Source organism: Cylas formicarius, unplaced genomic scaffold (assembly GCF_029955315.1).
Source record: "Cylas formicarius isolate icCylForm1 unplaced genomic scaffold, icCylForm1.1 PGA_scaffold_1__22_contigs__length_36826433, whole genome shotgun sequence".
Lineage (NCBI taxonomy): Eukaryota > Metazoa > Arthropoda > Insecta > Coleoptera > Brentidae > Cylas > Cylas formicarius.
Window position 1 is genome coordinate 32,318,819 of NW_026844264.1, and position 22,599 is coordinate 32,341,417.

The following is a 22,599-nucleotide window of genomic DNA, read 5'->3' on the forward strand; positions in this document are numbered from 1 at the left end:
CGTTTTCTTTAAAAAACAAGCACTACTAGAAACCTGACATAATGGTCGTATTTATTTATTTTTGATTCATAATATTTACCACAAGAAAAAAGGTTGGCATGTTAGAAATGCCATTAATCTTGTTATAAACCGCTTGTCTTGGGATAATGTCTTATCTCAGAAAACATAAATGCAGAAATTAAAGGCTTATTTCAATAGCAATAATTAAAACCATAAATTGTTTTTTGCGTAAAGGATTTTAAACATACCGTAATAAATAAATGTTCCGTGTAAACAAAATAACAAAATATACGCAAGGTCTTTACGAAACACTATGTAAAATTCCAATCATTTTAGTATTTAGCTTTTCTATTTCGCTCATATTCTCTCCCATATGTTTGATTTGGTAATTTTGAGACTTCTGGTGATATGAACTGTCAAATGTTCTATATAATATCGTTACCATTGGCCTTATTGTCTATTATCTTTTATTAGCTACTTATTGATAATATTTACCTCTGTTTTAAAAATTGCTTGTTATATTTTAAAACCCCCTTTCCTTACAATATTAAATAAGCCAATGACAAAAATAATAAAATAATTAAAACTAAAACTAACTCCAAAAACTTCCTTTACATCTTTACAAAAAAAAAAACTGACATTCCATACTCAAATCCGTCAACGACATTTGCGGTTAACTTAATTCCTGAGATTTCCAAAACAGTTTTTCCTGCCTGGCTCCTCTATTTGTTAATATATTTAACATTTTTGATTTTTGATTACCACATTTAGGGAAAGAATTAAAAGACCTCAGCAAAGCATGAATGTTTTAAGTGATTCAATTTTGCCTTTTTTTTTCAAAACAATGCGTCATGCGACAATAATTTTTTTTATTTAAATATATTTGTTTAAAATAAAGATGCTGACGGCTCGGCGCTTTATTTTTTAAATTCTTTTTTATGTATTATTCTTATTCTTTCTACTACTATTGTTATTATTAATCTTAGATTGGGTGACCAAGTATCTCAAAAAAAAACAAAAGTTTGATACCAAAGTGCGTGTTAAAATAGCCCGTCCATATAATAAAATCCCAAAATTTACGGTCTTGGTTTTGTTTTGATGGGGATTGAAAAACGTGTCAGTAAGTCAAGGATAATAACACCAGCGAACTGCAAATTTGTTTTTTATGCATTTTAATAAGAATAACAAATGAAGAAAATGCCTTGTGCAAGTCAATGATTCAGAACAAGCAGTTGATTTGAATAATTTATTCTAGACAAAAAACGGCGACGGCGATTGTGCGTCTATATCGATAATATAAGAGTTTTCTTTTTGATGTTGCAATTGTTTAGCGTTCCTTAATCACCTTGAAACTCTCGTTCTTAAATGCGATTAACGGGATCAGATCCTTAATAAAAATCGGACTCAGTGAAAGGACCATGCTAATTCTGATGTGAGACGACCATTGAACGAGATCTAAACTTGTAGGAATGTCGATACCAATTTATGAGGCATATTTTATTCAGAGAGCGACTGTCAGAAATGGGGATTCTTTTCTTTATCATATAAATTTATACTAATGGCAGGGAAATATAATGACATTTTTTTATATTATTTGGACGGTTTTGAGGGTAAACTGTTTACTAGACGATACTTTATTGCAAAATTGTCCTTCATTTTCTATCACGTCACATTTTACACATTGACGTTGAACTTCGAAATTTACTTGCCCCGCCCTTCATAAGGGGACTAAAACATCATAAACTAATGAACTTTCAGGAAGTGAAATTTGTTAGTCTGGCAACACCGTATTCCGTTTTAAATATGGCTTCCATGAAAGAAATAAGGAATATGAATCATTATAATTGAGAAAAGCGTTAAGAATATGAATATTTTAGAATTATTTAAAAAAATATATTTGTAGTTACACGATACGTTTTACAGTGATTTTTTTAATTTAAAGTGCAATGAAAAATGAGATCTCTACATGAAATATGTTGAATTACCACAGATAAATGGGCATCACCGCGTAAATTGATGTTTACCAACAATACATCTCTGATTCTGCTTACTGTAAACATTACGGGTCTCTCCTGGTTAAATTCGTCGCATCAATCAAGGTTACGAAAAACTGCGCAATATAATTTTGATGTTACAAACAAACGGGCTCCCCTGGGGCTATCGAAATACCCATTCGCGTCACACACTTACAGGGTGTTAATTATATAAAAAATAATGATCGCTTGCTTTATAAACTTAATGAGGTACCACCATTATGTCTTCAAAAACATCAAAACAAAATATTGGTTGGTAATACATTCCGATCAATGCCAAAACAACAACAATATCTTCTTGCATTTTATATGTGTCATTGCTGAGGAAATTATCTGAACTTAATTCTCTGGATAACGACCACCAATATAAATTACTAGGACTCGTTTATAGATTTTTCTAGACGAAAACTTTCTGTTTTCTTCTTTAGCATTTTCGGCTAAAATTTTTTTTATAACAAAGATTCTCGATGAGACACTTGCATGTCCGATGCAAGCTCTCCAATTGAGATCTGACCTTTATGTCTCAACCATATTTGTTTGCCTTCTACATCTTCTTCTAAAACTTCCGTCTCCATATATTAAGAGTGAAATTTGAACTTAACTTAAGGTACTTAAGGTATAATTCATTTCTAATTATGTTTTCCATATTTCTAGGAAGCATTGCCACTCACAGCTATCCACCAACTTTGTTGCACTTTCAATTTTAGTTTTTCATATATATTATGTTCAGTCCTCTGAAAAGCAGCGAACAAAAAAGCAGCGTTCGTCGATGCATAGAGTGATGCTTTATGTCTTCTCACGTAGAAGTAACTTCATTACACTTCCAGTCCTGTACGAGTGGTATGCCTTAGAACAACATTACATACGGTGGATAAAAATTGAATGGATCCATATTTGTCGAATGTCTCCAAAATTTACCTCTAGTTTTATAAACCAGTATCGCAAAGGAAAGTTTTGTCAGAAAAAATAGCAATCTACCTCAATGTTTAAAAAATACAGTAATATAATAGGCATAAAAATATATATTAATATATAAAACTAACAAAAGAAAGTCATGAGGAGATCGACAAACAAAGAGCCGGAGTGTGTTACAGAATATAATTTTTTTTATTTGGATTTATAATAATAATAATAATAATAGTCTTTGTACCTCTGAAACGGCGAAGATCTTGGTCTCAAGTACAGAACATTAACCAAATATTATAATAATAATGAAAGAACAAGCCTTAATAATAACAAGAGACTAAAAATTCATTATTGATAAATATTAATTTGTTTAGGACAGAGACTTTTGTAATTCCAGTAACTGAACTTTAAACTTTTTCCTAATTCAAAATATGTATCATAATTATTGTAAAGCTTAATGACAATATAGCTAAATAAATGAAATATCTTGTTTGAAGGTTTATTGTTTATTTATTTAATTATTAGCTTGATTTTGTTGTATATTATGCTGGTTACTGGTTATTGGTTAATATAGCAAAATATGGTCTATAAGGTTTTTTTGGGACATTCTATTTGATTGTGCCACTTTAATGGAGAGTGATGTTCCGTACTTGGAAATTCTGTATGGGAATTTTTAGTTATTTCATTTTGGTCTATTTTGACACTAAAAGGTGCTTAAAAGTACAACCGTAAATTACTGAGGGTTTTGAAAATTAAAAATCGGTTTTCTGTAGCACGGCAGTACATTTAAAACGAAATAAAAGATTAGAACACAGTGTAACTTTTAGATAAAAGTCTTTTACCTGAGCTTCGTAAGAGTTGACTTCAGCAACCGTTGCTGATATATCTAACAAAGCAAAACTAAGCAAATGTATCATTACCACTAGAGTCAATGCAGTTATTATCTTTTTCTTTTTAGAAACAGTCGTTGGAAAATAATTTTTTATTTAAAACAATGTGAGTACATAATTACAAAAGCTATTTACAGTATTGGACTTGGTTCAGTCTAACGCGACTGTCCGATTTTGCCTTCAGGAACTTGGGGCAGAACTATCTCTGCAACCTTTAGCGTGAATTGCATTAAAAATTTTACAAGAAGCAAACCAAAGGTTACCTCTATTTAATTACCCTTTTTCATACGTACACAAAGTTAAAGGTTTACATTTTTCTTCGCCTACAATATTATAGTTATTATTGCGCGTAGGTAACACCATGTAGGAAGTATACCTAACGTGAGTAATGAGATATTAAACTTGTTTGTAACGAAAAATAAACCATAAGATATTTTGTATGACGCGGCAATACGCCATGGTATTTTTTTAATGCTTTTTTATATATATATTAACCTTGACTTTAGTCGTACAAAAATATAAATTTTCATTTTGGGTATTCGACTAACCAAAACTAACACATTAATTTAACAGTCTAAAGCGATTAGCACTATAGAAGAAACTAAAAAAGAAACCGTTGAAAAGAGTGAGAACTTTGTTCACGTTGGTCCGCAAAACTCACCTAATTGTCCTACAGTATCAACAAATCACATCTAAGATGAACTATTTAATCAATTCACTACATTATGTGCGTATTTGTTCAGAATTAATTATTACTCTAAGTTTCCTACGATTAAGTTAAAAATTCCTATACTTTTCCTACAATTAATTTAAACTATATCGTTTATTAACAATTAAGTTTACATCACTGAAATGGAAATCGAACAATCGCATTTGGCCCGTGCCACGATTAAAATTCAGTTTTCTAGGCGAACGTAAAGGTATAAAACTTAATAGAGATCGACACAGAATGCAGAAGCGATAGAGCGATAGAGTTAGAGACAAACAGGATGCGAAGACATGATCGCGACGGATTTTGGCCGGCACGACTGAAGAAGCAAACGTCGGGTTGCTTTTCCGTAATCCTGGATGCCATGCGCCAGATATTGATTTACAAAGGTGAGACTCCTCGGCTAGTTTCGTGTCTCCACAGAGAGCGATTTCGAATTCATAGTCCCAACGTAACGTACCTTCTGAATTAATAAAAATAGATAATAAAACCCTGGTTAAATTTTTATTAAGCTTACCCAATTGTATAACGTGGGAAGTAAAAGGTTTTTGATCAGATATTTTTTAAAATTACATATTGACTACCCCCTGTAACTGTTCGTGTTGTAATTTCGTTGCACAGTCGATAAAAAAATCATTGTATTGTTAGATAAAAAATTTTGAAGGTGTAATTTCAATGTCCTTTTAGTTTTTAGTGTTAAAACAAGGATATTCGGGAGTTTTATTTTAAAAACTGTTTATTTGAGGATTAAATTCTTTAGAAGACGACACTTGTCTTTATTAAACTTTTTACAAAATGCCCAGTCTTAAAAGGAGTTAAAATCTTCCCGGGTTATTCGATAAAACCTACATACAAAATTTTCAATGCTAAACGGTCAAAATTTACGTTCCTATTTGTTTAGGTATTTAAACATAATGCCTCTTTAATAATTTAATTGGCTAAGCGGGGCAATTCACGAAATTGATTTCGTCTTTTATTTGGTCGAGTTTTTATACGAGAACTAATTCTGTACAACATCCGCTACCAGATGGCAAAACTAATCCGAAGCGACCGTTTTTTCTTTTGTAAATCGATAGGCAGATGAAAATTGGAACGGGGAAAATATTTTAGAGGTAACTTGATTTTTGAATTTCGCTTTGCCACGTTCGTTCGTCATTGATGTTGACTTTTCTACGATGGATGAAAATGAAAAAAAAAAAATAGGTATTTGCAATGATATGTTTTGAAATATCTTGCGCACCCTGTATGATCGACGAAATCTCTCGATTCAGCTTACGATGCTGTTTAAACCAAATTATCCCTTTTTTAATAGTTTTTCATTAACGGCTACTAATTTCCCTACCCTGTACATAGTTAAAAAAACGCCGGAAATAGAGGTTATAGCCCTGGATCTCCCATGGTTCCTGGTCCAAGAATTTTTCCAATGGAGTAAATGGTTTTCGAGAAAATAATTTCTCTCTGAAACTATGCGGTCCGCCGAAATAGTTCATGACGTCATCGCGTCTAAATTTGGCGCGAGAAACAGCGATTTTCATACGGATTTTTTCAAATAGCTCGAACAGCGTGTGCCATAGACGAAAACCGTAAATTTGAGGCGGCCTATAACAGTATTCGAACCGATTGGCCATATTTTTTACGAATTTTGATTTAAGGTTAATAATTTATTCCCGAAAAGTACAATTTGCACGGTCTTTTAGACTTTTGTCCATAATTGAAAAACCCTGTATATAATTGAAAAAATGCTTAAAGTAAAAGTCAAAGTGCAAAGTTTGTTGCAGCTATCACGTTTCCAAGTATTGAATAAAATACCGCGAACACCCTGTACAATAGGTAAAAACCTTAAATACAAAATAGTTAGCTGTCTACACGACCTATATCGTAATGTAAAAGAAAGTGACATGTTATAGCCAGTTTTCAATTAGAGGGGGACCCAATTTTCAGTTGTTCTGAATTTGCAGCGCACCCTGTATATTTTTGACAAATTGTCAAGAATAAAAGTTTATGGAGCCGTATCTTCTGCGTCTTCTGGTTTAAGAATTTCTTCGGTTTCGGAAACGGTTTTCGAAAAATGATCTTTTTTGTAGACCTTGCCCAGGCGATTTTGATTTTTTTTTAAATACTTAGCAACCCCTCAGCCCCCCCATTTCCAACAAGTTCCATACTCAGGTGATTTAGAAATTGTATAGTATAGGTCCTGATGATGTGCCAAGCAATACTTTTTTTGCATAAAATAAAAAAAAGAACGCTATAAAAAGGGGTATAGTTTATTTAATATCTATGCTTATTAAATCACAATAAATGTCTGAGGCATACGAGCTCAATTTTCGTTATGAAAAAACAAGTTAGATGCTCTATGCAGGTTAAAACGGACCAACAGCGTCTAATTTGTATACATCGATTGGAAAATCGCAATAGGTAAGCCGCTAGTTTTTCTTAACTAAAATGTGACTTTCGTGAAAATAAAATTGTCAAAAAAAAAAGATAAAACATTATTAAATATCAAATCCAGACAATCTGGACCACATTTTAAAAATCATTCCGGACTTGTAATTTTTAACCATTCAAAATGTGTTTTTCTGAAAGATTACCATACGAATGCATTTTGATTAGTTAAAAACTACTATGATTTTTTTTTGCCGAATACCACACGAGGTCAAATTAAATTCGGAAATTTATTAACCTCTAGTGGTCTTACTAGTAAAAATTATGTTTAATGATTGAGATCTATCGAGAAACCACAAAGTTATTGATTTCAAACAAAAAGATAATCTCTTTAATCAAAATGTTTTTTAGAGTGTCTCTGTTAATCGATTAATTTTTTTGGAATCTTGGCTGATGCTTCTCGTGCTTAAAACAAACTAAAAAAAATTAGAAATTTTTTGAATAAATCAAAAATAGTAAGTCTATGGCTATAATCTGCGACCAAGAGCATATCAATAAAAAAAACAAGGCCTAAGGCACGGAGTGCTTTAGTTTTACCTGTGGTATAATTTGCACGTTTGCCTAGAATAAAGTATTGCGTATTTTAAATGGGAAAACTAAAATTATAAATGAAAAAACATTAAAATTGAATGAAAACAGAAAATTCTTGTAAAAAGAATTACATTTTATTTACAATTAGCTTAACTCTTGTCCCAAATTCTTTGCTTCTAACCATCAACCTAATATTTTTCAAAAAAAACTCTATTGTGGCTTCGTAAAAAATTTTGCAAGCGGTTTAGCCTCCTTAAAATGATTAAAAAGCACCTTTCCTTTGATCAACGACAGTGGTATATCATCTCTTCGTGTTCGCAGATTTTACACTCGACTTGAAAAAGTGTCTCGTTCCGCCATCTACACTTGCAACGTTCCTTCACGATACGAAACGATGTGGTAAATCCTCTGGCGCAACACAAGCTCGCGCAGTTATCTTCATCTCGACAGCGCCGCCCAGTGGTTGTCGGACAAAAGTCCGGAGTGTAGTCTACGAAGAGTAGACTTCGTCTTCGTTTCCAGCCTTGGTGTATTTTGGGCGTGTTGTTGTCGGGTTCGACGTGTAGGGCGCGATGATATTCGTCTTTCAGGCTTTTGGCGATTTCTTGAAACGGTTTGAGTCTTTTCCAGCAAATCTTCATCGAACACGAACCTAAATTTTTCCAATGATATACGAGACGCAGTACAAATTTACAAAATATAAAAAGGCAATAAAAACACTTAAAATTGACGTTACCAAGTGTTCGCAGCAGTTTGATACAACCTGATTTTGGGACATCCTTACGCAGAAAATGCACACAACTACAATTTGCATTGAGCAATGTGGCAAATATTCTTTTTATCATTTAAAATTCGTTGCAACAAGTAGTGACACCATATAATCTAATTAACCCAACCCAACCCGATCAGAACGTGGTAAATACGCTGCAAAAACTCGTTAAGACCACTTATCTGGCTCATGGTATATGGTTATGGTATAAAACCAACTTGGTTATGTTTTTTTTTACAGATTTCACCGATCTTTAATCAGTAACAGAGAAAATTATTCGATGTCACTGTAAACAAGCTTCCCTAGCTGCACATTTTATAATTTACCCGATTTAATTAGCACCTAATCGCTAAAGTTGCCCGTCATTTTTCACTGCACACTTATAACAAATTGCATCATAAACACTATAACAAATAAACATTGACAGTTTTTGCATTAACAACAAAATTATGAAATAACAGTATGGGATGCACTAAATTTCAAGTAATAATAAACATATAGAAAATATTTCCTTCACTTGACCTAATTACATAGTTCTCGGAATAGTTCATTTTAAATTAACGATCTTTGGTGACGTTAAAATCAACGATACCTTCCGCGCCATCTACGTTCTCAAGGACGAACCATAGAAAAACCGGAAACCACCGCCATCTAAATGGATTCCGAGAAATTTATGCGCATGCCCGGATTGATACCGATCGAGAAATGCTTGCTTGAATGTCTATTGTTAATTATATTTTTTGGTTACAATTACAATATAATTTAAAGAATGTATTTCAAACATAGAATAAATTGAACGATTTCGTAGCGGATGTGCTAAAGAAAATCACCCACAAACACTAAAGTAAAGGTTTTTCAAAGAAACCTCCACAGGCTAATTATAAAACTTCTGGATTCCACCTGCATCGGTTTTTGTTGAGTCGCCAATCATCATCCTGTTGGCTAGTTCGACTTCAAAAAAACCGATGTAGGAGGAATCCAGAAGTTTTATAAAAACTACTAAATTAAAGTTAGTAGATAGAATCGCAAAATGATTTGTTTAATAATTTCTTTAGAACTTTTTGATGTACCCTATTTTGCTAATAGTGAATTTTCCAGAGGTCATTGATTTTGTTGGAACCAAGAAACTATTGCGGAGACAAAAGAAAAAGCAGTTGAACTGTAAATTGTTTAAACTATATATATAGTATAAAGAGTAATTTTTGAAAGACGTAGATAATCAAATCCAAACCGTATGCTGCGTAAATTCTTTTGACGCTACTTATCGTCAAAAAAATATCGTCAAAAGAATTTAAATTTAATGAATAAAAAACGAATTTGAAAAAGGAACTTTGACACCCCGAAGGTGCGCCAAATTGGAATTTTTTAAACGAAAACTCTTCTTTCTAAAGGAGAAACTAATGTAATTAGTAATCAAAATTACACATGGACAAATGTGCATTTTTTAAAAGTCACTGTAACTTCTGTTATCCATAGTTTTCGTTTCTTTGAAAATATTTACAGAGCATTTCTCTACACAAAATTTAATGGCTTATTTATAATATTTTTAATACATACATTTTGTATATGGGACACTCTGTATACTATTGGTAAGAACGTTTAAAATTGCTTTATTTATTTATTTGCGATATTGCTTTATTATGGTATTATGGTCCATTTGTCTGAAGCCTACTGGATAAAAACTCTCTAGTAAAATATATTTTATAAAAGATAAGTACTTTTTAATGATTTAAAAATATTCATGATGTCCAATATAAACAATCAATTTTTCTTTTGATAACGAACTAAACTATTGATTTTAAAAATGTTTTCATAGACAACACTTTCCAGATCAAAAAGGTGACAGCAATTTTTCAAAAACTCATTTTTTCCAAAAAAAACCGATAAATCTGAAAAATCTGAAATTAAGCTCTATATATAGAAAAGAGAGTTTCCTTTTAAAAGTGTCCAATTCGTCCGACCCTGTACATTAATAATACAGAATTTTTAGGTTGCATGAACTTTCGTGGTTAAAAATGATGAAAATGTGCAATGTGAAGAACTTCTAAAATTCGAATAGGTTTAGAAATGTCATCGTCATCGCACGAGAAAAATCGATTTAAAATGTTAATTGCACGCCCATTAAAAAGCAGCATAATGCAAAATTACTTTTTCAGTTTTACTGCGGAAGATTGACAAAATTCTACAGCGTTTAACTCGTAAAGGAGGTAGATCGTAAAATTTCGTAACGCCGTTGTAATAATTTTTAAAAAATAATAAAATTAAATTTTTCCCATCTGAAAGTGTGATGGCGGTTTTTTATGGCTTATTCGTTTCTTAAATCGATTATACTTTATACCAGCCTTTTTTTGTTTCTATCTCGGTGTCGACGTATCAGAATGTTCGTCGCGAGTATTTTTATAGCTTTTTAAACGACAAAGCCATTTAAATAAAGAGTGAAAAAAAATTAAATATTTTAACTAGTTATATCGGGTATCCCAGGACAAGCAACGAGGTACGGTATTAACCACTATTACCACTAGGGGGCGTAATTGCAGTCTAACCTAAACTAACCATGGAAGTTGAGATAAGCTTAAATCTTTCTTGTTTAATGTTGTTTTCTCTATCTCTACAAGGAAAGTGGTGACTTTTCCCACCCGGTGGCTTTTTTTGACAAAATTTTCAGCAAAAAAAGCAACAATATGACCCAGTGAAAACCGCATCTTAGTATTTTTATCCTAACCTAAAATATTGTTGAAAGGACTTAACGTTCAAAATTATGGAAGTAATTTCCACTTTTCGGGTTGTTTTTAATGTCTAATTTTTCACAACTCAGCAAAAAGAAACGCTGAATTATTATGCCAAATGATATTTAAAAACAAACTGAAATTTTGTTTTTATATTTTACTCTTTTTTACAATATCTTTGGTTCGATTTCTTCTGGATTAAGATGAGTTTGAATGGGACACTTTTAATAGAAACTTAAATCGGTAGGTGACCAAGAGATTTTGATAAAGATGCGCAGAGTTTGGTTAGATAAAAACCAAATTTGTTTTCATTGCAATCTGTATAATTAGAATGAATAATTTCTCTCAAAAGGGATATTTTATTAATTTTTTGAGTGGTTTTCCAAATTTTACTATTTATTAACGAGTCAGCTATTAACACTAAATTTTAATGAAAAAATAAGTTTTTCAAAGACAGTTTCACAGGCTACTGTACTACTATTAACAAATATTCTGCATTCCTCCTGCCTCCGTTGTTTAATAAACTGTTCTCAATTACCAAACACTGTGGTAAATGCATCATCGCACCAACTTTTCCCACTTCGTCCTTGCCTCACGAAAAATGATTGCCTGGAACATATTTTTCTTGTAATGGTCGTAATGGTTAAATTTATAAACAAACTTTTGGAATAGATATGGGTTTATGGAAGCCTTTACGAAGAACGCTGTCGACACCTTCCATCAAAAACTAAAATTATGGAAATGATGCGTTGATGATACTTTCCTTATTTTAACTCCATACACCGTAACATACGTTTTACCATTGAATTAGAATCTAATAATAATCTCCCATTCTTAGATATTCTATCAATAGAAAATCAGGTCTAACATTGGGTCAAACCTATGGACAAAGACAGATAGATACCTTATGCGCATGGACAGCTGCCCAAGACAATGAACCCGAAAGCAACTCTACACTTGCCTTTTCTTACATTCAAAATATGACTCACCACATATCAAAAGTTGTTAAGAAATATAACTGCAAAACCAGATTTGCGACTTGTCTAAAAATCTATCAATATCTTCGATCCATTTGAGATACCACGGATTAACAGGATTTCATGGATATGCGGCAAAGAATACGAGATATAGGACCAAAAATACCAACTTGGCTCAAAGAAAAGAGTCTTAGGACTACGACAAATAAACTCATCAGCCATTTCCGAGCAACATCAAATCTGATTCGATAAAAATGAAATTCTTGCAATCAATTATTCTACCAATGAAAAATCCGAGAATAAATAGAAATCTAACCAAACAATCTTAACCGCGACTCAAAAATATGAGAATCCGCCCTCAAACAATATATACCTTGAAGTTTTTATTGTTTAGTAGTGGCTTCAATGGGAGTTCTTCACAAACCATGTGCCCTAAATTATTCAGAAGTATCAATAAATCAAAAAGCGGGCATAAAAGTAAAAGCAACCAATAAATTGCAAATTTTCTAAAAAATACTATTATTTACAAATAATACAACTTATGAGTCTTCATAAAACTCAACAATATACCTCTGAAGAAGGAGTTAGGATGCTGTTTTCACTGGGTTGTTTGGATCTTTATTTTAATATCTCATAAATTTTGTATGAGTATATTAGTATCTAACGACATAAAAATACATATTATTGTGTTTATTTTTTTTCTGATGAAAGACTCCAAGTATATTAAAATGCGCTAAGCCTTTTTGGAGATATGGACATTTATTTAAGAAAAATTTCGAACACCTTGCAGCGATAGAGCAAACATTATTGAATTTGTTACAGCTTTGTTACCTTTTTCTAGAATCCGATTTTTAAATTCCAAGACAGCAATTACGCCCTCCGGTGGCGATTTCGTTACTTAATATATTTTTTTAATTTTTAGGGCCGTCCGTTTATCTAATGATAAGTGGTACTTACCTGAAATACCATGACATTTGCAGTATTTTTCTTCGTGTTCCATCGCTACCCTTATACCTACTTCGCTATTATATCTAAGTGCCGTATTTAAGTTCGAATTGTCACCCTTTTTTCTCAACTGGAAAAAGTTTTTGGTCAACGCCCTCGCGTGTATACTGTTATCCCCACAGCCTGAATCACCAAAAACCTAATGCAAAAATCATATCAAATGTTAACTATGGTTTCAAATTTACCTCCCCATTGCCACTCGGACACGTTAGTAGATTTTCCATGACTAGCACATTTGCAATTCGCCAAACTGCCTTCTGCGCAGGCCTTGGCGACTGAATATAGAAAAGCCGACGTCGTCAGAGAGTAAATGAAAGCCGTTTCCCTGTAGAGTTTCTTGAATATTTTCTTCGTGTTGCCTGAAGAACAGTTCCATTGCTCGAATCTATCGTAATGATCACATTTAAATCGACTCGATCGAAGAAACAGAAGGAAAAGAAGGAGAACAATAGTATACTGAGGTATCCAAAAGAGATATAAAATATTTAAAAAAATCATATTCATCATATTCAAGTCTGTATTGTTTTGTAAAATCCGTTTGATTTTGATTCTGTACTATACGCAAATTTGTGGGCAAAGTACAAACTTTTCAACAAGTTTTACTTTTGTGAAGTTCTATGAAGGTTACTTTTTGAAATTACTTTCATATCATACAGGTTGTCCCAAAATGGATATACGTATTTCGATGGATATGCATATCTCGATTCTACTATCAAAATAAGGTTGAGTTTCAACAAGGTTTTTGATACCTCAATCTGAATTTTTTCTTAAATATTTTGTGTTGTGTCAAAATTCAATCTAATTTTAATTTTTTAAATACGTAAATAGTATTTAAAGGATATTCTATATCCAATTATCAATAACCTCATGTGTTACACAGAAAGGCAAAAAATTACCCCTAAACTGACTACTTTAAGCTCGCTTAATTTACATGGAAAACAAATTTTTTTAACTTGGTTTTTCGCTCTCTTTGGTGTTTTGTATCTTGTTATTGTATCTTGTTGCTAATGGAATTTGGATATTTCAGATAATTTATTGATTGCGATTTTTTCCTGTATTGTTAGAAGTCCCTTTATTTGTAAATTTTGTTTTCTGAAAACGGCACATTCCCAGACTTAATACCACTAGCTGCCAACTACACCAGATAATATGAAAAAGTGTAACCTTGTAAATGTTGCCTAGATTAAGAAATAGTGTCAAGAAAATGGAGGTGGCTGGAAATTCGGATTTCGAAAATTCATTGTAAATACACGGTTTTCTTCATTTTCATGTTACCTTTAGTTAATTTTCATTAGTCAGGACTATGGGCTGATTAATAAGTTATCTTTCAAGTTTAATAAAAATTGTTGCCAGAAGTTGTACTCTTAATAATAGAGTTTGTACCATTTACTAATCGTGATAAAATGTCCAAATTTTCTGTATTTTATAAATACCATAGGCAACTAGATGTAATTAAAAAATATTTAGATAATAACAAAAACTTGTTCTGCGGAAACGTGAAGAGTTAGCTAGAGGATGCCTTAAACCATTTGATGTACATTCTTTGGCAAGTTAAAAAAATATGGCATTCCGTCTGAATTAATCAATTTATAGCTCTTTAAAATTGTTTTTAGAGTAGAATTAAGATAAAAAAATTGATCTATGCTTACACATTATTGTAGAGTTCGCTTATGTAGGGGAGGGTGGGGCAAGCGGACACACTTAAGTTTTTTATTATTTTAACCATCAAGTCGATTTATTTTTGACTAACTTTAAGTAAATTTACCCAAATTTTGGCGACGCTTCTGGCCGTCGTGCCCCACTCTTCCCTATTTATAATGGTTTATATAATAATTATAATTATTTATTAAAAAAAAAAAATAAAATAAAAAAAAAATTACTGAATAAAAAATTTGTTATTGGTATTTATAAGATTTTCGAAAGCTCTGGCTTTAGGCAAAATCCATAGAATTATCCAAAAAATAACACTTTTAGTGAATTAATTATGATTCTGTTATAATGATATGGACTACCTTTTTTTTTAGACTTTTTAAGTGTTCAATTTTACTCTGATATTACGCAAAGGGCTGAAAATATGCTAATAATCAGAATTTATAATTATAATAACGCAAAAAAAAACTAACCTAACTAACCCAATCTTTCGGTCTTATAAATGTTATTAAAGCATACTTATTTTAGTGGTAAAAAATCCTGTAGAATAGGTATAAAAATTTTCATTTAAAAAAAATATATCTTTGGCCATTTTAATACTTTTGCGACAATCTGTATATTATGAAAACAATTTGAAAAAGTAACCATAGGAATCCTTTATATATCTTGATTTTTGGTTATGTTCTATTTCTTAAGAAGAGACAGTTATAAATCATAACTGAATTGTAAAACCGAGTGCATTTGCATATGTGTATATGTGCCTTAGTGTTTAAAATTAGAATGTGTAGTCGATTCCTGAAAATGTTTGTTTCTAAATTTGTTGAGGAGAAAGGAATTAGTAAAACTACTTCTTCTAAAAAAAGAAAATTGTGATGCTCAATCTATACTCAAAATTGAAGGTTGCAAAAATATTTGAAAGGTGTTCTAATATGACTAATATGAAATGGACAATCAACATGGCTTGCATATCAGGTCACCAAAGAGGAAAAGAAACTGGGACCCTGGACAAAATGACGTCTGAAATAAAAATAAAAATCACTAGGCAAGCTCTCATGAAGGGATTTATTAGATTCATTCCTATTATAAAAGGAAATGCATCTAACATGTGAATGAAATAGAAGAAAGCCTGTGGGAAGCTGATAAAATGCACTAGAAAACACTCTAGACCCCCTTATTATTTCTCTGGATTCTAACGATTATAGTTCATCTGATTACTCGGAATATGATGACTCAAATTTACAAATAAATAAATGGTAAATTTTTGAAAATGATAATATTTTTCCCACTTTACGATTTTGAAAAATACTTTTTAGGTTATGTGGAATATTTTTTTTTATTCCGCCGTAATTAAAAAACTTTTAAGTAAAAATAATATATAAAAAATAAACTTAAAACTTTTTCTTAAGTGGGAAAGAGTATTGTCATTATAAATTTTGTTTCTTATTTTTTTTCGGGTTTAATTTATTTTTCTTTTTCATTTCATTGTTCCATTTGGACAATAATTCTTAATTTTCTGTATATAAAAAAGATAACATTTAAAGCGAAATAGAAAAAAAATCAGAGAAAAAATTTTTTATGACCTTTTTTTATGCCTTATATCTAACTATATCTATATCTATCTACCATATCTATATCTGAACACTTCGAAAAAAGTTTCGCAAATAGTTATTTAATCATTTATTGGATTGTTTGCAGAACTTAAAAGTTTACAAACAATTTTCACAATTTCACAATGATTTCACCGATTTCACCGATAAAAAAGATTTCACAGATTCCACATAGCTGCTACAGTAGTTATCACACGTGATTCACCCCCGGTTTTTAATTACTTGGTATTAGAGTAATGTAAGTAAGTAATGTCTATAATTATAATAATGTATAATGTAACTAGTCTTTCTCATTTATTCAAATTACCCTGAATCTGTTTACCTATCAGCGTTATTGCAGATTTACATTTAACGCTCTTTCATTGAGAAACAGACCATAGCTTCCAAAATCTACTAGCGATAGTATAAAACAGTTTCTTCGCACTCACTCGAATTGCGTTTGACACGAACTTCTGGCGAGTTTCTTCGTTTTCTGTAGAATTTCGGCGAGTCCGCTGCGATTTCTGCAGAGTTTCGCTTGGTATTTCATCCCCCTCAACCATCTGCAGTTTTCCTTCTTCGAGGTCGTTTGTGCCTCAAACGCGCTCACGTTACTCGTATAGAACAGAGCAACTAAAGATCTTCTCTTCAGCGATTTTTGTTTGGCCGTAATCCTAAAAGAAAATGGATAATGGAAAATTGTTCGTGTTATAAAAAATTTGAAGCCAAGTTTTTTAGATTTGCTCTAATAAGCTTCAAAGCATACTTTTTATAGTAACAATTTTCTTGTAGAAAAGACCTTTTGCTAAGAAATCCAATCACGGTGATCCAATGAGTCCAGAAAATGATTTGATTTTTATGAATAAATTAATTATGGGACGATCTAGATTTCCTTTTTTTTATTTCAACTAAATAATTTTGATGTTATCATCACTGTACGAGAAACATAATACAACGCACTTACTTGTCAGCAAACCCATCGCTGTTAATTGAACTGTAGAAATACAACCACACGAAAATAGGCATAAGTTTTCTGCCATTCAAAAATCTCATCGCAGATCCACATCGTTGATACGGCCCCCGAATGTTCCTCCGAAGACTGCGGGCAAAGGTAATCGACTAAACCGTAAAATCGGCATGTACAAAGTAAATAATTCGTTAAAACAAACCAAGGATTGGGTAAAGACGGTGTTTAAACAGGGGGTCAATTTATTTGCATTCGGGTTGCGAGACCATACGAAAATCTTTTAAAAATGATCGAATACCATTTTGCTGTAAATATTGAAATACGTTTTTGCTACACGTTCGTCAAGGTATTTGAGTTACACATGTTCGAATTAATAAGCGGTAGGATAAAATAAGAGGAAAGTGATGGATAAATGTACCCAAAGAGTTAATATATTATTTTTTTCTAGTCTAACCAGACCTGGACATGAAAGATCCACAACTAGTAACTATAATCATAAAAATAAGTAAATGTATATATAATATATAACTAGATTCACAAATTCCAGCTTGAACTACATCGGGAAACGCATAGAAAGGGTAGCAAATATTAACGCACGGCTACATGAAGAAATGTCCTCTGATAATAAAATTACTTTCCCGAAATTTAAAAGATTATTCATCGGTACATCGACATTGATCGACATTGGTCTCTAATTGAGATTATGAGGATGTTACATTTGGTTAGTTTATATTACATTATATTATTATATTACATTATATATGTAAAAAGTTTTTATATTATAAGAAAAACATTAGAAAATTTTATTGTTTTTCACTACAAAAAATGGTCTGGTCATATTTATTGTGTTAGTAAGAGTTAAGCAAAAGAAAGACATAACTTACTATGGTTCATTACCACACAAATAATAATTAGGAACCAGTGAAGCAATTTTAATTTTTCCAAGAAAAAAGAATTGAAACTGTTAAGCTCTGATTACATTCTTGGCGGTGTAAATAAGAAAAGTTTGTTGATCTAGCGAAATATGTGACGCAGAAGTGTTTTTTAAAATTATAATGGTAGCTGAGCTTTCTATAGTCCAAGAAATCAAAACCGTAGTTTTCGCTGTCCAGTTAATCTCCAGAAATTATTTCTATACTTTATTAGTTATGTTCTGAAAATCCACATGTTTTATCAAGAGTTATACAAAGAAAAATGTATCTAGAGTGGCCATGGATTGTTCATGAATCGCCCACGTGTATCCCTGTCAAATTGAACAAATGAAATTTTAAAATAAATTTTAAATTTAATCACAAATTTCTGTAAAATATTCAAATTGAGCACAAAGAAAGTAATACAGTAATAATATCACTACTCTGCTGTTTATCTTTTAACACTAAGGCTTTTTTATGTTGCTGATATTGTTCAAGGGCTGTACTTTTTCTTACGAAGTTATTATAGTCAAATTCATAGTGATTGTCTTCAGTTGATGAATAGCGCTTATCAAACTGGTGCAATTTTTCAATTTTTGATTGTTATTATTAATGGAGAAGTCAATTTGTATAATATGCATTATTGGCCCAGAGTGAATTCTCATTGGATGCGTGAAGTGAATTATCAAAATCGTTGAAGTGTAAACGCCAAATTTATTTAAAGAAGCCACTTACCGATTTTATGTCCAGCAAACATTTCTCACGACGTTAGAAAAAATGTCTCCAAAATAGTTTTCTCTAAATTGCGTTTGTATAGGGACCCTTCGGATTCCCAATTCGTCTTAAAAAAATATTTTTCGTATTTGGTAGAGTTTCTTGCAACTTTGTTGTGATTTATTTTGACATTTGGTGATGCATTTAACTTCTTTCGGAATGGAATTGTAATGGAGATGGATAATTTGATGGAATATTTGTGTATTTTTTGAATAGTGTGCTGAATTTCAGCGTATTTCATGGAATTTCGGGAGAATTTCAATAAAGTTTGAAAAACCAGCGGTATTTATGAGTTTTTGAAAGATATCTATGTAATTAAATCCAATTACTTCTTACTTCTTTTACAAAGGACCTGAATGGAGCTTGAAAGGAATATTTTATTATTTTTTAAACACTGCGATGAGTTTCTGGGTATTTCATGGAATTTCTTAATTCATTGAAGTAGAGTTGGAAATTTTGAAAGAATATTTGTGCATTTTTTGTGACACTACGGGAACTTACAGGAAATTTCGATGGCATTTCGGGGAAGTTCGAAGAATTAGATGTATTTCACTTTTCTTTGGAAATGGAATTGAACTGGAGCAAGAAATTTTTAAAGTGTATTGTAGCATTTTTTTAATACGGCGGCGAGTTTCGGGATATTTCAGGAAAGTTCTTGGGAAATTCGGGGAAGTTTGAAAAACTGGGAGTATTTCACTGATATTTGTGTATTTTTTGCAACACTTCTGGGAATTACAGCAAATTTCGGGGGAATTTCAGGGAAGTTTGAAAAATTATTTTATAGGTATCTATGCATTTAATGCATTCAGTTTTATTTTGAAATGTAACTGAAATGGAGCTGAAAAATTTTAAAGAATATTTGAGAATTTTTTGGAACACTGCGGTGAATTTGAAGGTATTTCAAGAAATGTCGAGGGAATTTCGGATAAGTTTGTGATGGTGAACTGTAGCGAAGAATGGCCATCTTGAGATTATCAAACAATATCCGAACAAATCCGCCAAAGCAGATAAACATCGAACCATCGAATAACTTTATCGCGCTTTAAGCGAGAGCTGCCCCCCTCCCCCCCATCTTTTGGGCACGAAATGGTACATCAAAAAAATTACACCTAATCGCCGGCTCGGTTCATTCAGGCGAATAAAAAAAGTATCGTAAAGGTACATACAACAAGAATTAACAAATACAAACAAGTTTAATGGAAGTGAATGGGCGAACAGAAAGAATTTTTCAACAAAGGAAGCGGCCGAGATATAGAGGAGATATAGAGAGGCGCACCACCGACTTATCTCGTTCCCAAAGTGCTGTTATTATTATGTGAAACGGGCATGGGCGTAGGTGGATATCAATGTTTATTTGTTCGAGTTAAAACGACTCGATTTGGATTTATTTATTTTCGCCCCGTTTAATTCGCTTTCACGCAAGATCCGCTTTTTACACCTTAGTAAAGTATTCTTTGGGTAAACTGGGAATGGAGGTTGCATAAAATGTATACTGGCAATAAATATCAGCACACAAAATAGCTAGAGTTATTCTAGGGTTCCTTGTTCTCTAAATCTTTTTCAGTATGGATTGTATCCAACGCATCTCCATTATTCATCACAGGATTTTCACATTCCAGTCCTTGCTTGTCTTAAAAACTTCCTTTGCTAGTCACCAGTCACTCAGCAAAAGATCATTTGCATCGGCACCAATATTTGTAATCATGTTGACCCGTTGCTGAGGAATGTTGGAAAACTGTTCAGAGACGAATTGGAAACTTATCTGCGTATTATTATTATTATCTGGAATTTTCTTTAATTTTCAAAATAGAACTTTACGTGAAAATCTGCGTTTTTCTTTTTCGAGATTACATCAGAAGCGGGATAAGTTCTCTAAAAGTACCGCGAAATTGTAGTAAAGTTTTCAAATTGGAATTCTATATCGGGAAAGTTTCCATAAATTATTTCCATAGGATTAAACCGAATTAGTTGATTCCAAAATTTTTGATTCATTATTCACGATGAAGTAGGTGCATTTAGGCTGCAAGTAAACCAGCAAATTTTAGTTTATATTGAGGCATTTATACTCAACTTGTTTTTTGCCTTTCTATGCCACAGTAGTAAATATATGGAAATTTAATTGATTTGATTCTAAATGGATTTTAATAATATTATGCATATATGAGGTCAGGATTTTTGATGTTTTGGTGTGGGATTTAAGTAATTTTTTTGATTAGGAGTGCTAGGTGTGTTTAATTGGCATAATACTCAATTTTATGATGTCGTACACTTGGTTGAATACGTTGAATAATGAATATATTTAATTAAGTCAATTAAACTTTCTAGTTATTGACATAAGTGCAAATAGATTCTCTAAATCGTTTTATCTCAAAGGACGAAATATCCCGTTCCTCCGGCACTGTGAGGCAGAAGTGCCGATGTATCAGTTTCCCAAAGAGCCGTATTATGTGTAGATATCATGCCATCTTAATCTTTTGACTGAGGCCTGGAGAAATTTAAAGAGACGGAACTCTCAGTTTGGATACCTCGCGATGTGAGTGTGAATGGAAAAACTACATAATGATTTATATCAACAAATGATTAACAATTATAAATTTTTATTCAAAAGATTTCAAAAACGACAGTGTGTACTTATGTACACCAGCTGATTGCGCTGACAGGCCGGTAAGCATTTAACATCAGGATGGTGCTTTTCAAAGTGTGCGCACCAAATATCCGTAAATTAAAAAGGCAAAAAAAAGCTAAAACCCGAACCAATGGGAATACCACTTCGGGTTGATTTTCGAATTTGTTTGATTGTTTAACCGGATTAAGTGACATCGTGCAAACAGAATAAAACACAAAGTATCCGTAAAATACATATTTGTTCAGGATATTGACAATTCGGTCAGATTGGAGTGCCTGTGTACCTTTCGACAACTCACAAGATTTCTTGTGACAACATTTAAGACAATAAGTGAAAAGCTGCAGGTAGTGTCAACCTTCACGGATTACGGAAATGTTGGTTTTAAATCGTTATCAATTCGGCGTATTCCTCAGGTGTGGGAATGATAGTATTTCCGAGGTTTAAAATTTACGACAGCGTTACTTCCAACCGTGATCACATTAATAACAATAGTTGGAATGATTTGGACTCCAGCAAATAAAAGTTTAAAAATCGATAAACAGTCGAATTTCAAACTGGTTATGTGAATGTTTAGTAACTGATTTCAACCTTTTCAATCTATATAGGTAAACTTGTGTAGTCTTCTTTAGTTCATTCTCAACTTCAACATGCAACGTTGTATTGGTACTGATTATGACAATAAATTATTCTCAAACTCTCACTCTCAATTTCAATAAAAAATTATATACCACCTGTACACAAAAATGATAAATGTTCTCGCTTATATATTTATCGCAGTAAAGCGTTTGCTCATTTAGATTTTGATTAAGCAGTTGTTTTTTATAGTTTAAGGCGTAAAGTTTCAGATATGACCAAATCGTACCATTCTGGATGGAAATTGAAGAAGAAAATACTACTTTAGGTGTTCCGCATGGGTCTGTGGATACTTTTCAGCTTGTGCCGGTGATAATTCCTATATTCCTATATGTTACTACTTGGGGGGTTAACAAAAGACTTAACGTAATAGAGTCAAAACTGTTCCTTAAATTTTACTCCAAGTCCTGTTCAATTTCGTAAAAGCTACCTTGTGTGTGGTAAATCTATACATACGTTTCTGG

At 32.1% G+C, this 22,599-nt stretch overlaps 1 protein-coding gene across 1 annotated transcript; it reads right to left on the reverse strand.

Annotated features, from left to right (window-relative positions):
* Positions 1-7,556: 7,556 nt before the first annotated feature.
* Positions 7,557-17,277, reverse strand: LOC132697167 (protein Wnt-4). Its single transcript, XM_060662460.1, has 5 exons — positions 17,189-17,277; positions 16,674-16,898; positions 13,174-13,373; positions 12,941-13,111; positions 7,557-8,163 (listed from the first exon to the last, which is right to left on the reverse strand). Exons 1-5 carry the CDS (start codon positions 17,275-17,277, stop codon positions 7,796-7,798), a joined length of 1,053 nt encoding a protein of 350 aa, XP_060518443.1. The 3' UTR covers positions 7,557-7,795.
* Between the last annotated feature and the right edge of the window lie 5,322 nt (positions 17,278-22,599).